At 52.0% G+C, this 27,991-nt stretch overlaps 1 protein-coding gene across 1 annotated transcript in view; it reads left to right on the plus strand.

Moving 5' to 3' along the window:
* The first annotated feature begins 1,623 nt into the window (after positions 1–1,623).
* Positions 1,624–27,991, plus strand: part of LOC117873112 (protein farnesyltransferase subunit beta-like) — a 31,070-nt gene continuing 4,702 nt past the window's right edge. The window contains exons 1-8 of the mRNA XM_034762149.1: positions 1,624–1,832; positions 12,652–12,716; positions 15,701–15,773; positions 16,645–16,736; positions 25,278–25,424; positions 26,226–26,309; positions 27,440–27,526; positions 27,751–27,880. Coding sequence (XP_034618040.1) covers positions 1,740–1,832; positions 12,652–12,716; positions 15,701–15,773; positions 16,645–16,736; positions 25,278–25,424; positions 26,226–26,309; positions 27,440–27,526; positions 27,751–27,880 — 771 coding nt within the window. The 5' untranslated portion in view covers positions 1,624–1,739. The remainder of the gene's footprint in view (positions 1,833–12,651; positions 12,717–15,700; positions 15,774–16,644; positions 16,737–25,277; positions 25,425–26,225; positions 26,310–27,439; positions 27,527–27,750; positions 27,881–27,991) is intronic.

The following is a 27,991-nucleotide window of genomic DNA, read 5'->3' on the forward strand; positions in this document are numbered from 1 at the left end:
CCCCCAGACCCTGCGCCCCCGGACGGTGCTTCCCCAGCACAGCTGGAGCCTGGGAGGGGAAGCGCCCAGCCGGGGGCGCAGGGTCTGGAGGCTGCCTGGCAAACCGTGAAGCCGGTAGCGCTTGGGCTCAGGCAGCCCCTATGCCTCCGGACCCTGCACTCCCGGCAGGGCACTTCCCCTCCAGGGCTCCGGCGGCACAGGGTCCGGAGGCATGGGGGCTGCCCAAAGCCCGTAGTGCTCGGCTCTTAAACAGAGCCAAAGAGTCCGGGGAGGAGCAGAGCCGCTGTGGGAGGGGAAGTGCCTGGCCAGCATTTTCCCGGACATGTCCGGCTTTTTGGCAATTCCCCCCGGACGGGGGTTTGATTGCCGAAAAGCCGGACATGTCCGGGAAAAACCGGACGTATGGTAACCCTAACCAGTGGCCATTAGGGGGAAGCAGACACTTCAAGTACACAGTAGCCTGAACTTTTCAACTGTCTTCCCTTCAAGGCCTTAAGGTAGTTGGAGCTGGTCCCAAGTCGGTTTTCACTGACCAGATAGCAAAAGCACGGCTCTGACAACCACCAATCAAGTGTTAACACTGTAAGGACCTTTGTCTGAATGTGTATAAAGGATCTGTAAAATGTGTGTAAGACAGAGTTTTTGTACTAAGGTGCACAGCTCTCCTTTCTTCTGCAGAATAAAGCAACTCTTCCTTATCCCTGTCTGGCTGTTATTGGCTCTCAGCTAGGTGGACCCGATATTTCGGTAACATAGGCACAGAATATAGGGGCGTCTTTCTTGCCTTCTGCTTGTATCCCCAAAATTCATTGTCTGACCTCGGAGACAGTATAACCCTCCTCTGGGGTCTCCCCTGTTCACTTCACATCTCTCTGTTGACTTCCTATGCAAGTATGCCTGCAGTGTTAGGTTAGGGGTGTAGTTTACATCCCAAGGGAGAGAGACGTCAATACATAGGTCAATACACAGGAAACCTCCCGCTGTGATACACACACACCCTAAGAACGAATTTGCAGAATACACACAGAACTCCTTACTAGCTGTACATGCATTTCACAAGGGTAACAGTCATCAGTGGGACGCCGGCTTTCATTTAAGACCCCCCATTACACTCTTTGATGACCCAGAATGTAGGAGTCAGGACATTCCTGTAACCCCCTTGCTGTTGGCATTGGGGGGGTCTTTGAGGAACACAGGGCATAGGGGGGCCATGCTACGGACACAGGGGAGTGAGATGCACCAGGGGCATGTGGTGGAAACACCGGGGCATGCAGGAGGGGCAGGCATGGTAGCAACACATGTGGGAGTGGGCACAGTACAAGCATGCAGGGGACATGCTAAGGGCACCTGGGGCACAGGGCATGCTAGGGGCACATGTGGAGGGGGACACACTAGGGGTATGCAGGGGGCACACGTGAGAAGGGGACATGCTAGGGGCACACGTGGGAGGGGGGCCACGCACGCAGGCGACAGGGGCGGCATGTGCCCACGCGTGCGCCAGGAGCGCACAGGCGGGGGCAGGCAGCGCTGCAGTCCCGCCTAGGGCCGGTAGGGGGAGCCCAGCCGGCGCCGCGCAGGCCGTCAGCGGGGTGGGGCCCACCTGGGCGCTGCGCTCGGCCGCCTGCATTGGCGTCCTGCGGCCGTGCGGGGGAGCCGGCGAGCGGATCGCGCCCGGCCCGAGCCTTTCTGTCCCCGCCGAGCCGCCGTCGGGCTGCCCGCCTCTCCCTCCGCTGCGGAGCATGGCGGCTGCCTCCAGGCCCCCGCCGGGTCCCGAGCCCGGCCGGGAGCGTCTGCGGGACGACGGCGTGCGGACCCTCACCTCGGCCGAGCAGGTGGGGCCGGGACTACGGCTCCCGGCGTGCCCCGCGCGGGACTGGCTGGCTGTGGGGGGTTATATAGCGGGAGAGGGGGGCTGGGGGGGGGGTTATGGAGCGGGGGGGGGGGCTGGCCGGGGCGGGGTGGGGGGGTTATATAGCGGGAGCGGGGGGCTGGCCCGGCCTGGGCTTGGTTTATGGTAACGAAGATAACTGCCCTGCTACTGGCAGGGGTGGGGGAGTTTATACCAAGGAGCCAGTCTAGCCTATTGAGCAGAGCCCTGGGCTGGGGCCTGAGTGGCCTGTGCTCTCTTCCCGGCCTTGCCACTGCTCTGCTGGGTGATCTTGGGCAAATCCCTGCCTTTCCCCGTGCCTCGGTTTCCCCTCCCACCTTGTGAGGATTGTGAGTGCTCTCACCCCAGCAGCACAGTGCGCGAGGGGGCACGTTGGGAGCAGTGCCCAGCATCGTTCATCCGGAATGGGCCGCATGGAGAGCAGATACGTGTTTGTGGAGTTAGTTTAAATGTCACTGGAAACAGGTTGCTGTTGGGAGGTGCTTGAATTCCTCTGCACTGGCGTGAGAGCCGGAAAGGGCTCTGTGGCTGTAGACTGCCAGGTTCTGTTGGCCAAAGCAAGAGGAACGAAGAGAGCAAAGGCTGTGAGTGGTGGAAAGGAAAGAGGCTATTAAAACAGACAGAACAAGAGTCCAAGCTGGTGCTGGGTTTCAGAGTGGTAGCCATGCTTAGTCTGTATCAGCCAAAAAAACGAGGAGTCCTTGTGGCACCTTAGAGACTAACAAATGTATTTGGGCATAAGCTTTTGTGGGCTAGAAGCCACTTCATCAGATGCATGGAGTGGAAAATACAGGAGCAGGTATAAATACATGAAAGGAAGGGGGTTGCTTTACCAAGTGTGAGGTCGGTCTAATGAGATAAATCAATTAACAGCAGGATAACAAGGGAGAAAAATAACTTTTGAAGTGGTAAGGGAGTGGCCCATTACAGACAGTTGACAAGAAGGTGTGAGTAACAGTAGGGAGAAATTAGTATTGGGGAAATTAAGTTTAGGTTTTGTAATGACCCAACCACTCCCAGTCTTTATTCAGGTCTAATCTGATGGTATCCAGTTTGCAAATTAATTCCAGTTCTGCAGCTTTAGTGATCTAGGTGGGGTGGCCAACCTGTGCCGAGAGGGAGCCAGAATTTACCTATGTACATTGCCAAAGAGCCAGAGTAGTACGTCAGCAGCCTCCACCTCCTTCCCCATGCCTCCTGTGGCATGCGGGAGGCTCTGGGGGGAGGAGGAGGAGTGAGGGCATGGCAGGCTCAGGGAATGGGGCAGGAAGGAGCGGGGGCGTTGGGGGAAGGAGGGAAGTACGGGTTGGGCCTGTGGCAGAGTCAGGGGTTGAGCAGTGAGCACCCCCTGGCACACTGGAAAATTGATGCCTGTAGCTCCAGCCCTGGAGTTGGTGCCTATCCAAGGAGCCGCAGGTTGGCCACCCCAATCTAGGTAATAGAAGAAGTCCAGCGGAGTTCTAATTTCAGTGTCCTTATCTCCATGCCCAGTGGCAGTTTCACAGGCAGCTATAAGCATGGGCTGGAGTGTTGGGTCAGAATGGAGGAAAGTTCCCAAAAAGATGCATCCATTTGACGGTTTTGTACTTGTGCCCATCACCATAGTGTCTGGGCCCCTCCCACGTTCATTAGGTTGGCATTGCAAGGTCCCTAGTGGACTTTGAGTCTTCTGCTCTTCTCGCTTCTCCGGCCATGGGAAGCTCTCGTTGGGTAGGTTTGTTGTGTTAACAGTCATTCTGTTTCTGGCGGAAAAGCTGTGTGAAAGGAGCCGTGGTGGCATTTCCTAAAGCTTCCCAGGTTTTGGATTAGTTTAATCTCTGCTGGAAGTTTGTTCTGCAGCCAGATCCCTTCAAGTGCCTTATCTCAGTCTCTTATAGGCTCTCACACACTTCGCCCCGGGCTTTAGGCTCTGCATTGCCCCCGAGAAGTGCTCCAGAGGTGGAGATGCAGCCTCTAATGCAGCTGGGCTTTGATCCATTCATAGCTCTCAGAATCAGGACCAGTTGGCTGTCGTCTCTTTAAATGAAGGGGTAGGGTTCTTCGCACAGAGCGTAGCTGATTAGGCTCTGGAGAGATTTGGGTGCCCATGCTGGCTGGCTGTGCGGTGAGTGTGTGCGCCCTAGTCGCAGGGACAGTATTTGTTGACTTCTTTGCGTTCGTTGCCGGACTCAAACCTGGTGCATCTGTGGTGGAAACAGGAAGTTCTCTGTGGTGGTGGCAAAGATGAGCATGTTTCTTCCCTCTCCCCTTCTCGCTGTGACACCTCTGTCAAGCCAGAGGCCTGATGGGGATGGAGAAATAGACGTGTGGGTGTGTTCAAGAGGAAAAAGACACTGGCAAATGGAGATGTGTGCCGAGCCCCTGTAGGTCGGTGTGGCCCTGGCATTCTGAAGTGTGGGGTACAAAACCACTACTTAATCCATCCAGAATTTCGCCCAGTGATTGCCCTCCCTTGCTAGCCTTCTGGCATGATGATGGATGCTGCCTATGTCTCCTGCCCGCGCTTGCTCCTTTCTGCCCCCTCCTGCCTTAAGGGCAGTTGGGGGGAGGGGCAGAGAGGAGCAAGTGGTGGGGCAGCCCTGCTCAACAGCTGATGAGGGGAGGGCAGGACCAGCTGCTGAACAGCTGATTGGCAGCCGGCCCCAGGGCCACTGTATTTTTTCTCCATGGGTGCTTGAGCCCCTGAGCACCCGCAGAGTCGGGCGCCTACGCCTCAGATCTGAAATGGCTTCCTGGATAGGGGGCATCGGTGCGGATCCAGATTTTCCTAGATTCCAAGGCCAGAAGGAGCCGCTGTAGTCTGACCTCTTGTCTAACACAGCCCAGAGAACTTCGCCCAGTAATTCCTAGAGCAGAGCTTTGAGAAAAACATCCCGTCTCGATTTAAACATGGTGAGTGACAGAGACTCCACCACCAGCTTGGTAAATTGGTCCAGTAGTTCATGGCTCTCATGGTTAAACATTTACACCCATTTCCAGTCTGGATATGGCTAGCTTCAACTTCCAGCCACTGGATCGTGCTATGCCTTTGAATTTCTGGAGTTCATCCCCCAGGGCAGGACCAGCAGGCATGAAAATACTTTTGGATCCTGGAGGTTTATCTGTGAGGGACCTGTTGCTGGTGTTCACTATGGCCGGCAGTTCAGTTAATGCTACAACCCCTTTCCACAGTGTAATTTTTCTGACTAGTTATTAAGGGGTTATTTGTTTTTTTCCTGGTGGCCAGACTGCGTACAATGGAAGTGTTCTGCCTTGGTGTCTGTGCACTTATGTCCTGGGCCCAGATCTCCGTGGGGTATTCCCGTGAATGCCCTGCTCATGCTGCGGCTTTTCACTGAGTTTGTAGTCAGGCACTGGCCCTTCCTGTGGTTTGTGACCACACACCATAGGTGCAAGCCTCAGGCCACCACTCCTGCGGTCGAACCCTGCTCGGGGCACGCCTACACAATGCCGAATTTCAATACGGGCAGCTGCCAGTACCTTGTTTAAACCAGTGGCTCTCAACCTTTCCAGACTATTGTACGCCTTTCAGGAGTCTGCTTTATCTTGGTATCCCCAAGTTTCACCTCACTTAAAAACTACTTGCTGACAAAATCAGACATAAAACCACAAAAGTGTCACAGCCACACTATTACTGAAAAATTGCTGACTTTCTTATTGTGACCATATAATTATAAAATCAATTGGAATATAAAGCTTGTACTTACGTATTTAGAGCAGTATAAACACGTCATTGTCTGTAGGAAATGTTAGTTTGCACTGACTTCGCTCGTGCTTTTCATGTCGCCTGTTGTAAAACTAGACAAATACCTAGGTGAGTTGATGTCCCCCCTGGAAGACCTCTGTGTACCCCCGGGGGTACATGTACGCCTGGTTAAGAACGACTGGTTTAAACTATTACTCCTGCTCGTGCTACCCCTAGTGGAGGATGTTGCAGATCCAGGAATTTCTTTGCAAGAGTGGGTCATAGACTTAGATTTTTCCTTCTCTCTCAGTTCTGCAGTGTGCTGCTGTCCAGCCCCAAAACGGCTGCGTTTTAAGGGCCTCTGTGCGTGTGTATAGCGTCTAAAGAGCTTTGGGAGCCTTTGGAATTATATAAACATAAGGCGGCAAATATAAATAGTACCAGTGACAGGACTCCTATGTTCAGCGTCAGTAGAGGCTGGATTTCTGATGGTGAAGAGGGACACTGGAGCCGTTTATTAAAGCAAGGGTTTGGCTAGGTGGGGCTTCCCCCAGCCCTAGCAGAGAGCTCGTCGGCTCCCCAGGATGGCGCTCCAGTTCTGGAAGAGTTCCCAAGTCCTGCACAACTGAAGCTGTGCTCTGTTGTCTGTGTTGCTGGGGAGTCGAGACCCCAGTCGTAGGCCGGGCCCCCCTGTTCTAGGTGCTGTATGGAGAGAACGCCGATGGTCCCTGACCCAAAGAATTCGTGGTCCAAGTATAGCGTGAGTGACAACAGGCAGATACGACATATAAGCGGTGCAGCTCCCGGGATGGACTGGAGCAGATTTCCGGGGCTGGTGCAGCCTTGGCGAGCATATTGACCAGACATTTACCAGAGTAAATCGGGGTTTCACCATGCAGTGTTTTCTGGAGAGTCTCCAATATCGTAGAGCAGGCAAATGCTGCCCACAATATATTTGTGTTCCAGGGTTGGGGTAGATTCGTGCAAATTCCTCCTACGCTAGGCAAGGCCAGCGCTCTTAGTGGGGAGAGAGCTCGTGATCGTTCTCTCGCTATTTGTGAAGCACGCACGTGGCTCAAGAATGTGCCTGTTATATGACCCTTTTCTTAGAGCTTTGTGGTGTCTGATTCAGTCGATTCGTGGTTTTTTCCCCCTCCTTTGTTAGGAAGGGTTTACCGAACACCTCGGCTGAAAGTGGTGCTTTTTGAGAAGTGTCCTGCGCTCGCATTTTCCTAGAAACAGAGGATTGTTTTGTTGTTTTCATTAGAGAGAGTTGGCTAATTTTCTGTCCTCCCCACGGTGAGCCTGTGTGCGGAGTGGAAAGGGAGGGCCCTCAGGGTCAGCTGGACAGAGAAAGGGCGTGGAAGATACTTTAGGAGGAAAAAAAAACATCCCTTGACATCTTGCTTGTGATTGTTACTTATTAGGTGTATGAGGATAGCACCTAGGAGCGCTAGTCGTGGCCCAGAACCCATGGTGCTAGGCGCTGTACAGACACAGAACGAGAAGACAGTCCCTGCCTCAAAGAGCTTACTGTCTATTTCTATTTTGTCTGGCTTGTCTAGTTAGCATGGAAGCTCCTTGGGGCTGGGATTGTGACTTTCTTAGTGTCTGTCCAGCCCCTAGTGCAGATAGGCCCTGATCCCGATTGGGACCTGTGAGTGCCCCCATAAAAGAAACACTAAATTATCTTAGTGCTGGTGGAAGGTGTCAGCCTGACAACCCTGGAGACTTGTAGCCCTCTGTTCTCACCATGGCTTTGTACACATAGATCCGCCTCACTCCTGCCCTGAAATGATTCCGTGCAGCGGTGGGGGCGGATTTGGTGTTTCTGGCTCACGCAATGCTCCTCCTCTCTGACTTGCATCTCCAGGGAGCGGCGTCGCTAGCTGTGTTTATCGTTTCCCAGCTCTTCCAACAGAATAACCCCCCCTTTTGTCTCGGGTATAACTCGGGTATCTGTTTCCAGATCCAGAGAATACCCACGCCACACCCAGATTGTTCCATTAGGAAAAGATATTGCCGTAGGCTTCGCTGACCACACAGTTCGTGTGCTTCAAAAACCAGACCTGGGGGTTATACTACCAAATCGAGTTAATGTTTAACTTTAGATCTCTCTGCTCTCCCTCAGCCGGGAGTTCTGGGCTGGATGCAGGGATCAGCGGGTGAGATTCTGCAGCCCGTGTCATTCAGGAGCTCAGCCGAGATCAAGTGGTTCTCAACCAATTTATCATTTTGGGCTGCATATGCGACCCACAATTTGTTACCTGGGCTGCAGGTTGAGAACCACAGCATGCCCCCCACAGACCCCTATGCCCAGTGACCCTTCCACGAAGTGGGGCAAGGAGTGGAGCCCTGGGCGAGGGCGGCCTGGCAGCAGGGATCCTGGACCCTGCTGTTTGGGGCCGGGCAGCAGCCCCGACACTGGACCCGGCCACGTAGGGCTGAATGGTTGGGCAACCAGGCGGCAGCCCCGGACCCTCTGTGGGGCTGGCCGGGTGACAGCCCCGGGCCCCTCCATGTGGGGCCAGCCAGTAACCCCCACCCCACCCCACCATGTATTGCCCGGCCGGGAAGCCCAGACCCCGTGGTGCTGGGCGGCCAGGCAGCCGGTAATCCATGTGCTAATTGAGAACCACTGGAATGATCACAATAAAGCCAGAAGGACCAGAATCTGTTAATCTGTACACCATCCTAAAGTAAAAATGTCTCAATCTCTCATATTCCCAACCAAAAAAAATCACAGATGGAGTTAAAATTGAATATATATCATTAACTGAAGAGTAAGAAACATCTCAGAAATGTTGTGATTATCTCCCAAAACAAGCATTAGAAACCCAGGAAATTTAGAATTAATTTAAAAGAAATCCAAGGTCTGACACAATCCAATGGCTGGAAGTTGAAGCGAGAGAAATTAGCGAGGGTAATTAACCATTGGAATGACTTGTGTATGGTTGTGGTGGATTGATTGGATGTTTTTCTAAAGTTGTGCTCTAATTCGTCCAGGGATTAATTCAGGGAAGTCCTGTGGCCTGCATTATCCAGGAGGTCAGACTGGATGGTCACAGTGGTCCCTTCTGACCTTAGAATCTATGACGCGTTAAGGTCTGGAGACGTATAACTAGGGCACCCAAACAGCCTTAACTTGGCTTTCTAGGGATGTCATGTCGTAACAATCCCATTAGAGTGTAATACGGTTTGGTCTCAGAGTAAAATGACCTGTTTTTTAAAGGCTTTTTTTTCCTTGTGGCCAATTAAACTGAAGCCTGGCCGAGGAGCCGTTTTCTTTTCAAGCTTCCTGATAAGCTGCGTCTCTGTTGGAGATACATGAATTCCCCTTGGACAAACAAAAGTCACGTCGGGGTTGTTTGATGGCTTACGGGTACGTTTTGATTCCTTGAAAAGGAGCCTCCGATAAGGCAAAGCTAATATATACTTAGCTGAATAAACCCTGTCGGATCAGGCAGGGGTTCTGACAGGAAAAGCCTTTGAGAGTTGTTGGCGTCAATTGATTCCTTTAGGGAGCAGTGACATTTGCAAAACACGGCACCATTGCTGCCAGATCCATCTTTGTACGTTTGCAACCTGATGAATTCCAGAACCAGCGACTGTGGTTACGCAGCCAACCACTGTCCCTACCCCTCACGCAAGAAGTGGCAAGGGCAGCCAACGGCACCATGTGGCGCTGTTGGGCCATGGTTCCATTGGCTGGTTGTAGATGTGATATTTGGGTGGCTCTTAGCTCTCTGAGACATCTCTGCCCTTGCACCTCAGAAACAGAGCATCTATCGGCTCTCGGCCAACTGGAGAAGACTGACAGGAGTGACCGGCCAGAAAACCAAGTAGCAGCAATGTTCTAGCAAAGAGCCTGGCCGTTGTACTGCGTCTTCGGAGTGGCACGGTGGCCAAGGCCATGCTCCAGCACGCTGCTAGACACATGCCTGCCTCTGCTCACGTGAGCAGCCCTATTGACCTCAGTTGGACTGACTGGATCAAGTCAGGTGTGTGCTTAAGAACTGGCCGGACTGGGTTCATTGCTGCTGCAGAAAGGGATTTTGGAGTGGCCGGCCGCCTAGGCAAGAGAGATTGGGAATTCATGGCACACACAAGAATGACACTTTTAAGCCACTCGTAGCCCCTTCTTGTGATCATTCTTTAAGGTCTGTCTTTGGAGCATAGAGTCATAGCAACATAGGGCTGGAAGGGACTTCGAGAGATCATCTAGTCCAGCCCTGTGCTGAGGCAGGAGCAAGTCAGCCTGGCCCATCCCTTGCAGGTGTTTGTCCCACCTGCTCTTAAAAACCTTCCTCAGGGTGAGTTTGTAATTCACAGCCAGGTGTTACTGCTGAGCCTCTCCCTTAAAAGGTCTGGTGACTTGTGGCACTTTCTTGTTGACTGGAGATGGTTGACTTGCCACTGTCTCATGGTGGTTGGTAGCAAAGTATGGTCTGTACATTGACTTGTAGGGCCTCAGCGTGCTGTAGTGGTAGTGGAGCGGTGCCCAGGTGTTAACAGGGAGAACGTCCCCCAGTGTTGTTTTCTCCCTCCAATGATAACACATCTATAGTTCCTTCCAAAAAGGGCTCCAGAGGTGACCATGGCAACTACAGGCCAGTAAGCCTTAACTTCAGTACCGGGCAAATTGGTTGAAACTATCGTAAAGAACAAAATTGTCAGACACATAGATGAACATAGTTTGTTGGGAAATAGTTAACATGGTTTTTGTAAAGGGAAATCGTGCCTCACCAATCTACGAGAATTCTTTGAGGGGTCAACAAGCATGCGGACAAAGGAGATCCAGTGGATATAGTGTACTTAGATTTTCAGAAAGTCTTTGACAAGGTCCCTCACCAAAGGCTCTTAAGCAAAGTAAGCAGTCATGGGATAAGAGGGAAGGTTCTCTCATGGACTGGTAACTGGTTAAAAGTTAGGAAACAAAGGGTAGGAATAAATGGTCAGTTTTCAGAATGGAGAGAGGTAAATAGTGGTGTCCCCCAGGGGTCTGTACTGGGCCCAGTCCTATTTATGACTGGAAAAAGGGGTAAACAGTGAGGTGGCAAAATTTGCAGATGATACAAAATTGCTCAAGATAGTTAAGTCCCAGGCAGACTGTAAAGAGCTACAAAAGGATCTCACAAAACTGGGTGACGGGGCAACAAAATGGCAGATGAAATTTAATGTTGATAAATGCAAAGTAATGGACATTGGAAAACATAATCCTAACTATACACATACAATGATGGGGTCTAAATTGGCTGTTACCACTCAAAAAAGAGATCTTGGAGTCATTATGGATAGTTACTCATAGACTCATAGACTTTAAGGTCAGAAGGGACCAGTATGATCATCTAGTCTGACCTCCCGCATGATGCAGGCCACAAAAGCTGACCCACCCCCTTTCCCTTGACTCAGCTGTTGAAGTCCCCAAATCTTGTGATTTAAGGACTTCAAGTCGCAGAGAATCCTCCAGCTAGCGACCCCCGCCCCATGCTGCGGAGGACTCTGAAATCATCCACTCAATATGCAGCGGCAGTCAAAAAAGCGAACATAATGTTGGGAATCATCAAGAAAAGGATAGATAATAAAACAGAAAATATCATGTTACCTCTATGTAAATCCATGGTACGCCCACACCTTGAATACTGCATGCAGATGTGGTTGCCCCCTCTCAAAAAAGATATATTGGAATTGGAAAAGGTTCAGAAAAGGGCAACAAAAATGATTAGGAGTATAGAACAGCTTCTGTATGAGGAGAGATTAATAAGACTAGGACTTTTCAGCTTGGAAAAGAGGCGACTAAGGGGGGATATGATAGAGGTCTATAAAATCATGAGTGGTATAGAGAAAGTAAATAAGGAAGTGTTATTTACTCCTTCTCATAACACAAGAACTAGGGCTCACCAAATGAAATTAATAGGTATCAGGTTTAAAACAAACACAGGAAAGTATTTTTTCATGCAACGCACTGTCAACCTGTGGAACTCCTTGCCAGAGGATGTTGTGAAGGCCAATACTATAACGGGGTTCAAAAGGGAGTTAGATTCATGGAAGATAGGTCCATCTGCTGTTAGCCAGGATGGGCAGGAATGTTGTCCCTAGCCTCTGTTTGCCAGAATCTGGGATTGGGTGACAGGGCATGGATCACTTGATAACCTGTTCTGTTCATTCCCTTTGGGGCACCTGCCATTGGCCACTGTCAGAGGACAGGATACTGGGCTTGATGGACCTTTGGTCTGACCCAATATGGCTGTTCTTGTGTTCCTCTTATGTTCCATTGTCTGCGCATGGGTTTTGTACCGATGTAACGATTTCGGTTAGGGGTGTCGTGGTTTTTACCAGTATAGGCATACTGCTCCAACCCCTGATGGAGACGGTTACACTGATATTGTTCATTCCCCTTCCCATATGGGATCAGCTGTACCGGTGTAAGGACCTTGATACTGACAGAACTGCATCCACACTAGGGAGAGGTTATACTGCATTCACTAGCCCGCTACGATCAAAGCTGTATAGCTTGTGGTAGACAAGGCCTAAGCACTCTGCCAGACCTATCATTCCCAAAGCCTATTTGGCACACCGGGAGAGTGAGGCAGAGTGGGTGAGTGACGTCCCACAGGGGGTCGGAGACGGGGTGAGAACAGAAGAGTTCCCGACTTGTTGTCCTGGGGCCAGACCACCATGCGGATTTGAAACACACGTTGATATTGATCCCGGCTTTCCTCTCCCTGTTCTGTTAGTGAGAGTGAACTTGCTCAGACGTGAGAAGCAGCTGGGGTTGCCCATCCAGCCATGCTGCAGGCCTCTTCGCTGGCCTGGGGATCAGAAGGCCAGAAGCCGTGTGCGGCTCTGACACAGCGTGGTCTTTTCTCATGTTGTAATCCTGTAACTCTGTCCTGGAATCTACTCTCTGGGCACATCCTGCCCTTAGCTAAGCTGCACCTGCATGGCTGGATGGGCTGTGGTCACACATGCTGCTTGCTAGGTAAACTTGGTGAGGTTGCTTTCCAAAACTAAAGAGCTCTTTTTCTTCCTCCCGCCCCCTTCCTTTCTGCTGCTTGATGACCGTCACTCCCTGCAGACCAGAGTGGAAGACTTGGTGCAAGAGGTCTTCAGCGCTTACAAGACGAACCACCACACCTCACAGTAAGTTACTGGAGCAGACCCAATGGAAGCCATGGGAATGTTTGACCCGGGAGTCTTGGGTGAACTTTGCAGGGTGGTGCGTTTGGAAGTCATGTCCGCTGGCCGGGTTTTAACCTAGGCCACAGCACGGCCTTGAATGCGCTACTCTCTGTCTTGGTGGCAGTTGTCAGTCGTGTTAAGTGGACTCGACTGAGCTAGCACGATGGGCGGACACCCTCTTTTTGCCCATCAGAGAGAGCCCAGGAGTCAGAGAGCCCAGGAGTCAGACGTCTGCTTTTCCATCTCACATTGGTTTGCTCACGTGTTCTGGCTGGCTGTGTCGGAGATGTGGCTCCTAGGAGCTTCTAGTGCAGCCTGATGCTGCATTTAGTATTCACCCAGAAACAACAGGTCCCATCATGCATTGCTTCACTTTGACCCAATCTACCTAGCTTCAGGTTGGGAGGCAAGAGGATTAGACGGGTTTGCCACCTCCTGGGCTAAGCTGTTAGGGTGACTCCCTGGATCTTCAAACCCAACAGCTCTGCTGCTCTGCCCACCCGGTGCGTCTGTCCCATAACCTCCCTGCGCGGAGCCAGCTTCCATTTGCACGCACAGCGCTGAGTAACGCCCCCATGTGGATGCTGGAAGGGTGGGAACAGTGGGGGATGGGCATAACGCCTGCAGCATCGCACCATCCTGTCTCCTGGGTGGACCAGGTGCCTTTTCCAGGTTGGACTCTGTATGCCCTTAATCTCTGCTGATTGGCTCTTTGCCCCATATTCCTCCTGCCCCCTACTTCCTCTCAGCGCTTCTCTCTTCCCTTCCTCACTCCCTACTCCTGTTTTCTTCTCCATCTTCACCGTCCTCATATCCACTGCTCCCAATTTAAAACCAAGATCAAATCAAATCCAGCAGCCAAGTATGGAACTCATGGAGCAGCACCAGTCATCACACATGTGCAATCTAGTCCCTCCCCCATCCAAAACCACCTCTGGCTAAAATCTAGCTCCTGGTGCACCTGATCTTGGGTGACCTTTGCTTCCTCACACGGGAGGCCTGTTACTTATGCCAATTTGTGCTCCTAGCGTGCACATGTGGGCGCTTGACTGAATGTCTGAAATCAGGTGGCCACCGTGTTACGAATGATATTTTCACTCCGGTAGGGCCCACGGGCCAGCTGAGAGCAGGGCCTTGGTGTGCTGGTTGCCGTACAAACGCAGAGCGGTCCCTGCCCCAGAGAATTCACACTCTAAATAAGCAAGACAGAGTCCCGTGGCACCTTATAGACTAACAGACGTATTGGAGCATAAGCTTTCGTGGGTGAGTACCCACTTCGTCGGATGCAAGGTGGGTATTCGCCCACGAAAGCTTATGCTCCAATACGTCTGTTAGTCTATAAGGTGCCACAGGACTCTTTGTCGCTTTTTACAGATCCAGACTAACATGGCTACCCCTCTGATACTCTAAATAAGAACTGTCCCTGACCTCTGAGGGTCCAGTTTAGGATTATGTTCCATACTCGGAGCCAGATTTACAAAGCCGCTTGGAAGCTTAAAGGATAGGTACCTAAGCTAATCCCTAAAAATGCCCAAGCAGGCTAGACAGCTAACTCCCATTGACAGCCAATGGGCTTTAGGCACCTAGACCCTTTGGTGGGCCCCTCGGCACCGGTCTGCATCTTTAGGTACTCAGTCCCTGTGTCATTCTGGCCCTCGATGGCCCAAAGGGAATGAGCACCTCATGCTTCTGTTTTCTAGCTCTGTGGGAACATGGAAATAGTGTGGTTCAGCTAAAAACCAGTTCCAAGTCCCTGCATGTATTCGATTTAAAACCAATGAGAGCAGAGACAGGTGAGAAGTGGTGGATTAAAACCACAAAGGACCTGACAGAGAGCTGGGGCCAGACTCAACAAGATGTAGAGCAAGAAATTATCGTCTGTGTAGAAGGGGGCGAATCAGCTGTTCTCTTCCTGCGGGGAGGTCGAATTTCCCAAATCTGTTGTAGCGGATAGTATCACAGCTGGTATGTCCCGCCTCGGACTGCCTCGCGTGGCTGCACGCGGTAATGCTGACTGCACTTTGCAGTGAGATCCCTGCCCCGTCTGGCTGTTGAAAGCTTTTGAGGAGGAATGTAAGACAGCGGCTAGGCAAGAAAATGGGTTTCTAACTGACATCGGAGGCAGTGGTAATGCAAAGAGCCAAGTGAGCATTACGCTTGGCTTCTGGAGGGGGGCCTAGAGCTGCACGGGCTCTTGGGAGAACACAGGGTTGCTAGTACTCTGATAAATATGGTAGTCCAACCTTGTGCTTGCTCTCCTAAGCGCTGCTCAGCAGATGGCAGTTACGCCTTTACAGGATTTTAACAGCAAAGAGCATTTGTACCCACAGTACCAGTATGCAACTGTAACCTGCATAGAAAGGGCTAATCATTCCACGGGCTATTCTTCCTGCCCTTAAAATCCCCCCTGTGTGATCTTTTCTGTGCCGTCTCTCTTTGCCCTGACTAACTGGTTGATATGCTGCTGGAGAAGTGCTTCGGGGAAATTTGTAAATATCTTCAGTTCATGGCAGCTGCAATATTTCTCTTCCTGCATCCTCTAGGCTAAGGATGCCTGAACGGTGTCCGGCTGAGGGCTGCATTAGCAGCTTGCATGGCACTAGAAAGTTGCACTTTAATTTGCATCAAACCTTTCTTACCTTGATCTTGGCTATGGAGGAACTACAGCTCCCAGCATGCATTGCAGCCTAGCCGCTCCGAACAAGATGGAGCGCTGCATGCTGAGATTTGTCATGTTTCATGGCAAAGATGCAGGCACTTGCAGTCTGCTCTATTTGTGCTGTCTCTTGGTATGTGTGTAGTGCTTGTTGTGTGGTATCCGAGTGGCCTAGAGGATGCCATGTTAGGGCGTCCCCACTCTGAGCGGTTGGGATGTAAAGGATGAATACACTAGCAAATGCTGGGTGACGCTTCCGAGCACTCTTCACCTTCTGTCTGCCTTTCAGATTTGTTCTGCAGCGCGAGAAGCATTTCCACTACTTGAAGAGAGGCCTGAGACAACTGACGGACGCCTACGAGGTAACCATGCAGTGACAAAGTCACAGCTGCCTTCTGCAGCCGCCCCGTCAGCCACCCCAGTCCCAGAGCTAGCAGCAGTCACCAGGGATCCTATCCAGCTTGTTTCTTGGCTTGTAAAACTTCCCACTTGTTCCCCCTTCCTTCCTCGGCCTGTCAGTCTTGCATGCTGCCTGGGACTTGCAGTTACTGTTCTGTCCAGGGGCACTTTTGCAGGCCACGTATTAGCTACTGGAGCTCCGGCGCTCATTCCATTGCATGTCTTGCATTTAAAGGGCCGCCGGTACCACTGATTGGTTATCGCTGGGGTGTTTTATGCTTACCTTTGTTTTCATTTTCCAGTCGGCGTGAAACCCAGTTTTCTAGGTGACTGGTTTAATTTCAGTTAGGCATCCTCCTTTGCTTCTCCTGATGCTGTGTGGCATTAAATGGCTGAAACACCATGCCCCAGAGGTGGCTGCATTTCAGCAGTGGGTGAAGTGATCTCTGTGCTGTGTATATGGTCTGTAAAGCGTTCTGGGATCCTTCGGAATGAAAGCCTTTATTATTGTTTTCGGGTTATTTCCTTTCTAGATTCTTTTTGGAGCGTCTCTCTAATTTTCATGGCTTTGCAGGTGTTATGAGTTCCATGCCCTCCTAGTCCTCTGATCTGCCTTGCTTCCAAGGACCTGCATTGTGACTTTTCTACTTCTCTTCCTTAGAATAATTTCAGTCGCTCGCTAACTCTCCCCAAGGCCGTACAAGTGAATCCGCTTCATTGTGCTTGACCTCAGCGTAGCCCTGTCTCCATCTCCCTGCTGCTGTGTAACAAATGTTGTTTTGTTGGCAGCGCCGGTCCGGGATCTGACTGCTTTCTTCTTTTTCCCTTTTGTAGTGTCTGGACGCCAGCCGCCCCTGGTTGTGCTATTGGATTCTGCACAGTTTGGAGCTGCTAGACGAGCCGATCCCAGAGTCTGTGGCTTCGGAGTAAGTCTTGTTCGGTGTGTGTGCTCGGCGCTCTGTAATGAATGCCTATTGCAGCAGGAGGTTTGCAGTCAGTAAGGCAGGATATGTGAACATAAACTCCTGGGGATCTCTTCTTGGTCTCCATGATATTTACAAGTACTGTACCCTGGTCTAGTGGGCAAAACAGGAATCCTCCCTTCTCCTCAGCCTGGCTTTTAAACCATTGTGACCGTCCCTAGTAAGACCTTCTGCTTAGCACCAGCCAGGGAATCTCACCCACTGGGTCCTGCACTGAGCCCAGCGACTTGTGGCCTACCTGGTATCAGTTAGAAAGACATCGGGTCTTGATTGAGAGGCTCCAGGTGATGGAGAACCCACATCTTGCCTAGGTGAGCTGTGTGAGGAGTGGGCAGCCCCTACCCTCGCTCTCTGACCTCAGACAGGTCCGTGAGCTACCCCACTGGAAATCAGATGTAGCAACTGCTCCGACTTAAGAGGAAATGAAACCAAGTCGCTTTGGCACTTCGGGATGAATTCATCCCTGGGGTGACTCCACTGACTGCGCTATCTGTTCAATTCCCGCCCCCCTCTCTGCTGGACCCCTCTGTCCCACAGGTAGTGGCTCGCTGTCCTGGCAAGCTTCCAGGTGTGTTGTGCAGGTGCATTGCCCTGGCTCGGCATCGCCCGTCCTGCACCTCGGAGTGACGCTGGAGAGCGACCCTGGAGGTGCTTTTGTCTGGGTGCTTGGCCAGCTCCCACCCCCCCGCCCCGGCATGGATAACGCTACTTCTGCAGCACAAAAGCACTTTGTGCCATTCATCCTGCTCCAACAATAACCCCCATTGTTGCCTTCCTGAGCAGCAAGGGGGCATCTTGTGAGAGTTGTCGATGGTGGTGATAAGGATGCCCACCCTCTTCTTTTGTGGGCAGGGAGCTGTGCAAAGGAAGGCGCTGGGTGAGGTGCAGCACAGGGGAGGTTGGTCACAGATTCAGTGATGGGAGGGAATGCTGCCAGTTCTGCAACGCTGCCACGCATCTCAGAGCCAGGAGCACGTGGCAGGGAGGGGAGATGCTCTGGTGCTTCCGGGCTGAACTATTTGGCATTGCGGACAAGCAAGAGCTGCTGATTAAGGGGCGCTGTGTGGAAAGGGAAGGCAGTGTCGTGTAGGGGGTAGAGCACTGGACTGGGACTCAGGAGACCTGGGTTCTGTGCGCAGATCTGCCACTGGCCTGCTGGGTGACCTTGGGCAAATCACTTCCCTTCCTGTGCCTCAATTTCCCCACCCTGTAAAATGGAGACAGGGATGCTAAGCTGCTTTGGAAAGCGCTTTCAGATGGACCGATGGAAAGCTCTAGGGGTTATTAGTAATAATTAGCGTTGTTGATTAATTACAGTTAACTCACACGATTAACTTGACACACACCGCTGGCGAATGCATCAAGAGCTCAAATTGAAAAATAAATGAGAGAAAAGTATTTTCCCCTCTGATCTCTCTTGTTGCTTCTAACGTTCCGGGGTCCTTATTACATGGCAGGAAAAAGGCTTCAGTCAGAAGAGTGATCATCCCCTTTAAACTACCAAATGTTTTCTCCCGTCCAAAGCAAAGAAGAAAGGTGCTGAGGTGATAACTGCAATGGGATGATACTATTACTAGGGCTGTCACGCGATTAAAACAATTAATCACAGTTAAACGGTCGAATACCAACTGACATTTAACAACTATTTTTGGATGTTTTTCTACATTTTAAAATGTATTGATTTCATTTACAACACAGAATACGAAATGTACAGTGCTCATCTTATATTATTATTTTTGATTACAAATAGTTGCACAGTAAAAATGATAAAAAAAAATAGTATTTTTCAATTCACCTCATACAAGTGCTGTAGTGTCATCTCTTTGTCATGAAAGTGCAACTTACAAACGTAGATTTTTTTGTTACATAACTGCACTCAAAAACAAAACAATGCAAAACTTTAGAGCCTAGAGTCCACTCAGTCCTCCTACTTGTTCAGCCAATCGCTAAGAGAAACAAGTTTGTTTACATTTATGGGAGATAATGCTGCCTGCTTCTTATTTATAATGTCAAACAGGCATTGGCATGGCACTTTTGTAGCTGGCATTGCAAGGTAGTTACGTGCCAGATACGCTAAACATTTGTATGCCCCTTCATGCTTCAGCCACCATTCCAGAGGACATGCTTCCATGCTGATGATGCTTGTTTAAAAAAAAAAATGCGTTAATTACTTACGCCTTATCTACACTGTCACTTTACAGCGCTGAAACTTTCTCACTCGGGGGAGTGCAAAAACACCCCCCTGAGCAAGCAAGTTTCAGCGCTGTAAAGTGGCAGTGTAGACAGTGCACTAGCGCTGGGAGCTGCTCCCCTCGTGGGCGTGGTTTTTAACAGCGCTGGGAGAGCTCTTCACAGCGCTTTCATGCTGGTAGTGAAGACGTAACCTTAGTGACTGAACTCCTTGGGGGAGAATTGTATGTCCCCTGCTCTGTTTTACCCACATTCTGCCATATATTTCATGTTCTAGAAATCTCAGATGATGACCCACCATAAATTGTTCATTTTAAGAACGCTTTCACTTCAGATTTCACAAAATGCAAAGAATGTGAGATTTCTAAAGATAGCTACAGCACTCGATCCAAGGTTTAAGAATCTGAAGTGCCTTCCAGAATCTGAGAGGGACGAGGAGCGGAGCGTGCTTTCAGAAGTCTTAAAAGAGCAACACTATGATGCGGAAACTACAGAATCCAAACCACCAAAAAAGAAAATTGACCTTCTGCTGGTGGCATCTGACTCAGATAATGCAAATTAACATGTGTCAGTCTGCTCTGCTTTGGATTGTTATCTAGCAGAACCCGTCATCAGCATGGACGCATGTCCTCTGGAATGGTGGTTGACGCATGAAGGGACATATGAATATTTAGTGCATCTGGCATGTAAATATCTTGCAACACCGGTTACAACAGTGCCATGTGAACGCCTGTTCTCACTTTCAGGTGACATTGTAAACAAGAAGGGATCAGCATTATCTCCTGTAAATATAAACAAACTTGTTTGCCTTAGTGATTGGCTGAAGTAGGACTCATTGGACTTGTGGGCTTTAAAGTTTTACATTGTTTTATTTTTGAATGCAGAGGTTTTGTACATAATTCTACATTTGTAAGTTGCACATTCATGATAAAGAGATGGCGCTACAGTACTTAGGTTAATTGAAAAATACTATTTTTTTTTTTTTACAATGTAAATATTTGTAATAAAAAACCTCCCTCCAGTGACTGAAAATACCCCCTTTCACATTGCTGGGAGGAAGCATGGGTCTCAAACGCAGGTCCTCAGACAGGCCTCAGACTTGCTGGGTCCGGCAGGAAGTGTGGGGCTGCTGGACCCTTGCTCACTAGAGGTGCCACCCATGAAGCTCCTGATTGGAGGAGATTATCTAGTCTCTCCAATTGGCTCAAATCTGCTATTTAAGCCAGAAGGAGGTACCAGAAGTTGTCCCAGTAACTAGGTGAATTGCTACCTGCTACAGCAGCCCCTGCCTTCTCACCTGAGCCCTGCCTTCCTGCCATGTCCCTGGTTCTCTGCCCTCCTGCCTTGTTCCAACTCCCTGCTCCTATGCCCCACCCTTGGCTTGACTCCTGGCTCTGGCTACCCCTCTGACGCCTGGCTCCGTTCCTGGCTCTGACCACTAGGTCTGACTGCCTACGTCCCAGTCCACAACAATTGCTTGGCCTGTTAACTGGGCTGCCCAACTAGTGGAAGAAGCATCTCTCCTGCATTTCACATGTCGCTAGCTCAAATTCCAGGTTGTGCTTTTTATTCAGGCTGCCTCGGCCCTGCGTTCCTCTCTGCATGCCCGGGTTTGTTGTGTTCTCGCTACGTCATTTCTCCGTCCCCTCAAGAGGCTTCAGGCTTTACCGAAAGAAGTGAAACGGGTGGCTAAACCCAGGCATTTCCCATGTATGTAAAAGCGCTGTTGCTGCGGGGTCTGGAAGAGCGGGGCCCGGTGGGTTAGAATGGATGCTTTGTTCAACGTCATTTCAAGGTAGCCACTGTTGCATTCCAGGGATCAGCAGAATCTCTCTCCACGTTGTCTCTTCCAGTGCGTCCCATAGCAAACGCTGCTCAGTTCGTTGGCCAGAGGGATGATTTTTCTAGACTCCTCCTGGGATCTGAGAATCCAGCCCCCTCTGAGGCCCTTTGTGCTGGCAGTTCGGGGGCTATGGTCAGTCCTAGCTGTCTTGATGCGTCAGGCACATTAGATAGTGGCTCGCTGTATGGGCTGTTCCAGCTGTGCAGGTGAAGAGCGGTCAAAAGGGATCAGTGTCAGCGGCTGAGACCGTAAGGTTTATCTGCACCATAGAACATCAGGGTTGGAAGGGACCTCAGGAGGTCATCTAGTCCAACCCCCTGCTCAAAGCAGGACCAATTCCCAACTCAATCATCCCAGCCAGGGCTTTGTCAAGCCGGGCCTTAAAAACCTCTAAGGAAGGAGATTCCACCACCTCCCTAGGGAACCCATTCCAGTGCTTCACCACCCTCCTAGTGAAATAGTGTTTCCTAATATCCAACCTAAACCTCCCACACTGCAACTTGAGACCATTACTCCTTGTTCTGTCATCTGCCACCACTGAGAACAGTGTAGATCCAACCTCTTTGGAACCCCCTTTCAGGTAGTTGAAAGCAGCTATCAAATCCCCCCTCATTCTTCTCTTCTGCAGATTAAATAATCCCTGTTCCCTCAGCCTCTCCTCATAAGTCATGTTCTCCAGCCCCCTAATCATTCATCTGATGAAGTGGGTATTCACCCATGAAAGCTTATGCTCCAATATGTCTGTTAGTCTATAAGGTGTCACAGGACTCTTTGTCGCTAATCATTTTTGTTGCCCTCCGCTGGACTCTCCTATTTTTCTACATCCTTCTTGTAGTGTGGGGCCCAAAACTGGACACAGTACTCCAGATGAGGCCTCACCAATGCCAAATAGAGGGGAAAGATCACGTCCCTCGATCTGCTGGCAAGACTCCTACTTAGCCCAAAATGCCGTTAGCCTTCTTGGCCACAAGGGCACACTGCTGACTCATATCCAGCTTCTCGTCCACTGTAACCCCTAGGTCCTTTTCTGCAGAACTGCTGCCTAGCCACTCGGTCCCTAGTCTGTAGCAGTGCATGGGATTCTTCCGTCCTAAGTGCAGGACTCTGCACTTGTCCTTGTTGAACATTATCAGATTTCTTTTGGCCCAATCTTCTAATTTGTCTAGAGAGTTTAATTTGAGCTAATGAGAGCTAATTTGTCTAGAGAATTCGTCTAGACATGCGGAGAGTTCAGGCTCCAGGAGATCGATTACACTAGGCCTGAAGTGCACTGCAGGCTGTAATCGGTGTGGGGCAGACCTCTGCCCATGCGGTTAACTCCGGTGATGGGTAGCTGGGTTCGCCTGGGCCGGGTGTGAGCAGCCCTTTGCCTGCCTCCTCACTGCTGCGCTGCCCTGGGGTGGCGCTAGCATTTCCCGGGCCATATATGCTGCACCAAGCTGAACCGCTCTGGATCTTTCCCAGTGAATTGTGGGAAAGCGTCTCTCTCCTGGACACGTGGGGGGAATTGTGGGCAGGCGCTGGAGGACTAGCAGCATTTAAGAGATTTAGCCTGTGTCCTCACTGCATAGTTGTCTGATTACCAGCCTGAGCGAATGCAGCACCCAGACTTTAGCCCACAACCCCAGCTGGGCCAGCTAGCCCGGGCTGTAAGCACCGCCACCCTGGGGTGAGAGGGGCGGGGGTTGGGTAAGAGCTTGGGCTGGCTGCAGTGAACAGACCCAGAGTGAGTGTATCTGGGCCGTCAGAGAGGTGGTTTTACGTAGCCCATCGCAGCTGCACGTCGATAGCGAGGCTGGGGCCTCGGCGATGCTCTTACCAGGTGGACGTGGACAGATGGCCACTAAACCGTCTCTCTGCATGTGGCTTCCTATCCAACAGCGTAGCAATGACCAAAACGATGCCCTTAAGCAGGTTGTGATGATCGTGTTCTGAGAGGTGCCCATTCTGACCACTTGGTGGTGCTCCATCGCCAGCATTGGCAGGAGGGAGGGGCTGAAGCAAGTGACTGGGGAGACCCGGAAGGTGTGAAAGCCTGAGTGGCTGTCAAGATGCCGGCCGTTGTGCGACAGCAGCAAAAGCGGGGGACTGGCACTAGAAAAGATTCAGAAAAGGGCAACTAAAATGATTAAGGGTTTGGAACGGGTCCCATGTGAGGAGAGATTAAAGAGGCTAGGACTCTTCAGCTTGGAAAAGAGGAGACTAAGGGGGGATATGATAGAGGTCTATAAAATCATGAGTGATGTGGAGAAAGTAGATAAGGAAAAGTTATTTACTTATTCCCATAATACAAGAACTAGGGGTCACCAAATGAAATTAATAGGCAGCAGGTTTAAAACAAATACAAGGAAGTTCTTCACGCAGTGCACAGTCAACTTGTGGAACTCCTTACCTGAGGAGGTTGTGAAGGCTAGGACTATAACAGCGTTTAAAAGAGAACTGGATAAATTCATGGTGGTTAAGTCCATTAATGGCTATTAGCCAGGACGGGTAAGGAATGGTGTCCCTAGCCTCTGTTTGTCAGAGGGTGGAGATGGATGGCAGGAGAGAGATCACTTGATCATTGCCTGTTGGTCCACTCCTTCTGGGGCACCTGGCATTGGCCACTGTCGGTAGACAGGAGACTGGGCTAGATGGACCTTTGGTCTGACCCGGTACGGCCATTCTTATGTTCTTATGATGGATGCTGCAGCTCTTCAGGAGGGGCCCTGCAGACGGCATTTCTTCGTCTGTATTTTTCTGTCTGTGCACGGCACAGAGAGCACACAGACGTCCCCACGTGCTGGGCCCCAGCAGACTCCGTCAAAACCCAGGGGAGCTGCTGGGGTCAGCACCTGCCTCAAGGGCGTTCTCAGGTGATCATTAGCCATCGCCCGTGCTCCTGATTGTGGGGAAATCAAGTCACTCCCATGCTCTGTGCCTCAATTTCCCTCTCCGTGAAATGGGGAGAAGAATATCAACCTGCTTTGCAAGGCGCTTTGAGATCTGTGGCTAAAGAGCTGGTGGACATAGCGCAGACCCCATTTCTTGGGAGGCAGGACGAGGGAGGTAAATAGATCAGCAGGCTGAAAAAAGAGTGTGCTAATGACGATAGTAATGATGAGAGACAGTGTCTGTGCAACCTACGATGATGGGGGAGGGGGGGGAATCCCAGGACAAGCTAGTGATGGACGAGCGAAGCGGGGAACGTAAGACGAGACAAGGAGGAAGCTGTGGGCGGTCAGAGCAAGAGCCCAAGCCAGTCCTGCAACGTGTGATGCAATGTATAGGCCATGCAACGAGAGGTGCAAATGTATATAAAGGAAGAGGTTTGCTGTGTGGTATGCACTGGGCCCACCCCCACACTTGAGTCTGAGCAATTCAGCGTAGCTTTGCTGTGTGCCAGATAAAGGCACCTGAGTGGCCCAGAATCTTAACCTGAATCTTTATTTTTCTCTGCTAACCTGCTGCGTCCCAGTGACTAATAAACTCCATTCTGAAAAGGCTGCCACGTGTCACTGCAAACACCGGCTGGGGGGTGAGAGCAGCCAGGTCTCTCCAGGGGTCTGGCTCAGTGGGACGCACCAGGCAGAGCTCGCGGGGTGGAGCAGGAGGGCTGGAGCCCGGAGGGTCCATCTCGGAGGCGGTGAGGCCACGTGGCCGGCCCTGGCCGAGGAGCGGGACCCTTGGGGGACTGGCGCGCTGAAGAGCTCCTCCGAGGGACTGTTTAAAAGCTGGGGGCTAGCACCGATCCCGCAGATCTACTCCAGCAGGTGCGGCCTGCGGAGAATGCAGGCTCCAGGGGATCGATTGCTGCAGGCTGTAATCTGCATGGGGCAGGCCTCTGCCCTCGGGATGCCACGTTGTGCTGCGTTGGCTCACAGGCCACACGGGAGGCCCCTCCATCTCCAGTGCCCGACGATGGACACTGCTTCCATTTTCTTTGTAAATTACCTGCCCAGCTGCCCTTTCCCTTCAGAGATTCCCAGGCCGGCAGGGAACCCTGTGACCATTTCCTCTGACCTCCTGTCTAACCTAGGTCAGAGACCTGCCCCAGAACAATTCCTAGAGCAGAGCTTCTAGAAAACCATCCAATCTTGATGTAAACATCCACCACAGCCCTTAGTAAGTTGTTCCAGGGGTTCATGACCCTCAGTTGTTCCGGACCCTGCTAGGTTCTCTCGGAAATCTTTGGGATTTTGCTGTCGATCTGGGCCCCCCTTTCTTACGTTCGTAGTGCTCCACGGTAGGCTTCAGCTCACAACCTCGGCACGCCAAGTACTGCTGCGGTAGTGCTGTGTGCTAGCTGACTGCGCCGCCAGAGCAAAACCCTGGTGGGACTGGCGATCTGTGAATCCCCCCACGCTAGCCGCTGCACCACAGAGCCGGGGCTCTGTGCTGGCGATTTGAAGTGCAGGTTTGGATGACCTGTGCCCAGGTATTTTTTTGACCAACCCCGTCTCTCCCTCCAGTGTCTGCCAGTTCCTAGGCCGGTGCCAGAGCCCCAGTGGTGGGTTCGGAGGAGGGCCGGGCCAGCACCCCCATCTCGCTCCCACGTATGCCGCTGTCAGCGCTCTCTGCATCATCGGTACCGAAGAGGCCTTCAACGTCATCGACAGGTGAAAACGGCGCTGGTGCGGGACTCCCGGCTTGCTATGGGAGGTGGGAGGGAGGTGACCCAGATCGCAGCCCTTCTCCCCAGTGGGTGGAGCACCGCCTGCTCTGATGGCTTGGTACAGCTCTCGCAGGTGTCAGCAGAGCAGCCATCTGTCACGTCCAGTGCGCGACCTGTGTGTGTACACGGGAGAAACGCCGGCTGAGGACTTTGCCACAAGGGCTTGGAGGTCTCTGCTACACAAGGTGCTCATGTGCTGGGCTCCCGTGGGAGTTATTGGGGTTCTCGGCTGTCCAGCACCTCACAGCATTTGGGCCCTGGGTGTCCAGGAGGTGAGGAGTGGCTTTGTGTAAAGCCATCCACCCCCAAACACCCAGGCCAGGCCCAGATCTCTGCCCGGGCAAAAGTGCTCTTCCTGGAACCCTCGCTGAAGGCAGGCCCCTCCCGCTGCCCCTATTGGTTGGTTCCCCTGTGTGCGTGGGGATGTGGCAGTTTGATTGGCTGGGTGGTGTGACTGACTTTAAAAGATAAATTGTGAACCACTGTTGTGATCGTGAAAGTGAGACGTTAACAGGGCTGGCTGGAGCTGACTCTGCAATGGCAGCGTCCACTGTCTCCTTACCTAGGGCTCTTAAACCCTCATGCGTCAGGGCACGAGCCAACCACTAACCGTCAGGGGTCAGGCAGGAACTGGCCAGGCTGTCCTACCATTGCCTGTTCGATTCAGCTGCTAGTGGGCCCCTGGCCTGGCCAGCTCCTGCATCGGGCGGCGTGAGCCCCTAACGATGCCGTTGCTGCTTTTCAGGGAGAAGCTCTTGGAGTATCTATACTCGCTGAAACAGCCCGACGGCTCCTTCATCATGCACGTGGGAGGTGAAGTGGACGTCAGGTGGGTGGGAGCCTTCACAGCACCAGTCAGAAATTCCAAGGCCAGGAGGGACATGGACCGACCTCCTGCATCACCCGCCCCACAGATTTCCCCCTCCAGCCCGATAGCTTGTGTCTGAGCTGGAGCGGAGCTGTTGGGAAGTCGTCCCGTCCTGGTTTAAAGACTCCGGGTGATGGAGGCATGGAATAGCCGGTGTCGCCTGCCTGGCAGTGTCCCAAGTTGAAATCCTTGTCTGCCAGGCACCCCTGCAGCTACGGACAGTATGGGGACGTAGGGAAAGGCAGTGCATGGCTATATCAGTCTTAGGGCTTGTCTGTGGGGGGGCAACTTCCTGCCAGAACTGTGCCAGGATAGTTCTAATCTTGCACCTCCCATAGAAGCGAAGCCAGAAAAAGGCCCTCCTCTCCTGGGGTCAGCCACACTGGGAGTTATCCGGGTGTAACCAGAGCAGTAGAAATAGATGGTCCATTTCCCCATGTAGACAAGCCCTTCATTGCACCAAAAGCAAACCACAGCCGACGAGATGATCTAGGGTTTGTCTGGGAGGTGTCCAGTGTGGGACGTCTTCTGAATTTTGCTGTAGGCCTTCAGCGTTGCTTACCTGGAGCAGCGCCTGAGGCCCTGGCTGAAGAGCTCTCTCCTGGCTTGCTCTCACTCCACAGATCAGGGGTCTGTTTGGGAGGCAACATTGCCTAGTGGACAGAGCACTGGACTGGGACTCAGGGGAACTGGATTCTATTCCCGGCCCTGCCACTAGCCTGCTGGGCCACTTTGGGCAAGTCACTTCCTGGCCCCGTGCCTCAGTTTCCCCATCTGCAGAATGGGGATAGCGATACTGACCTGCCTTGTAAAGTGCTTTGAGATCTACAGCTGGAAAGTGCTAGGTCAAAGCGAGGGATTGTTCTGCTAACCTTGCAAGGCGCTGCTGGAGTGGGGCACTGAGTGAATCTCTCCTAGGGATAAAGGGACTTGCACCGTAGCGAATCTCGTATTTATGCCGCTAGAAGCCAAACGCAGCGGAGCAGGGATCGCTGGACGCTCCTGGAGTTGGCGGCACAATAGCTGCCAGCCCTGGGGCCGTCCATGGCAAATGGTGGGGGCCGACTCTCCGATCCGTCTTTCCATCACAGGAGCGCATACTGCGCCGCCTCAGTGGCTTCGCTGACCAACATCATCACGCCCACGCTCTTCGCAGGGACTGCCGAGTGGATCGCAAGGTGAGCAGAGCCCAGAGGGCTGCCGCTCTGTGCAGCGCTGCGGGAGAAACGAGGGCAGGCCTGTGCGAGATCCCACGGGCTCGGCAGGCTACACGCGGGGCTGCGCACTGCATTGCAGGTGGGTGGTGCGGCGGTGCCAGGGGTGAGCTGGGGGAAGAGAAGCATTACGCGTTGGCATCAGTGGCTGTTTCCATGTTCTCCCTGCCCGCCCCTCTCTGAATTAGGTGCCAGAACTGGGAGGGTGGCATTGGCGGAGTCCCGGGCATGGAGGCCCACGGAGGATACACTTTCTGTGGCCTGGCAGCGCTGGTCATTCTGAAGCAGGAGGTCTCACTGAATCTGAAATGTTTGTTAGTAAGTGGACTCTGCCGGGGGCGCGCTCTCCTTACCCTTGGTGAGGCTGGAACCACGCAGCCGAGGAGGGCCCCGTTTGCCGACACCACCCCACGGCGCCCCCTGCTTCAT

This window comes from Trachemys scripta, chromosome 2 (genome assembly GCF_013100865.1).
Source record: "Trachemys scripta elegans isolate TJP31775 chromosome 2, CAS_Tse_1.0, whole genome shotgun sequence".
In the NCBI taxonomy this organism is placed as follows: Eukaryota; Metazoa; Chordata; order Testudines; family Emydidae; genus Trachemys; species Trachemys scripta.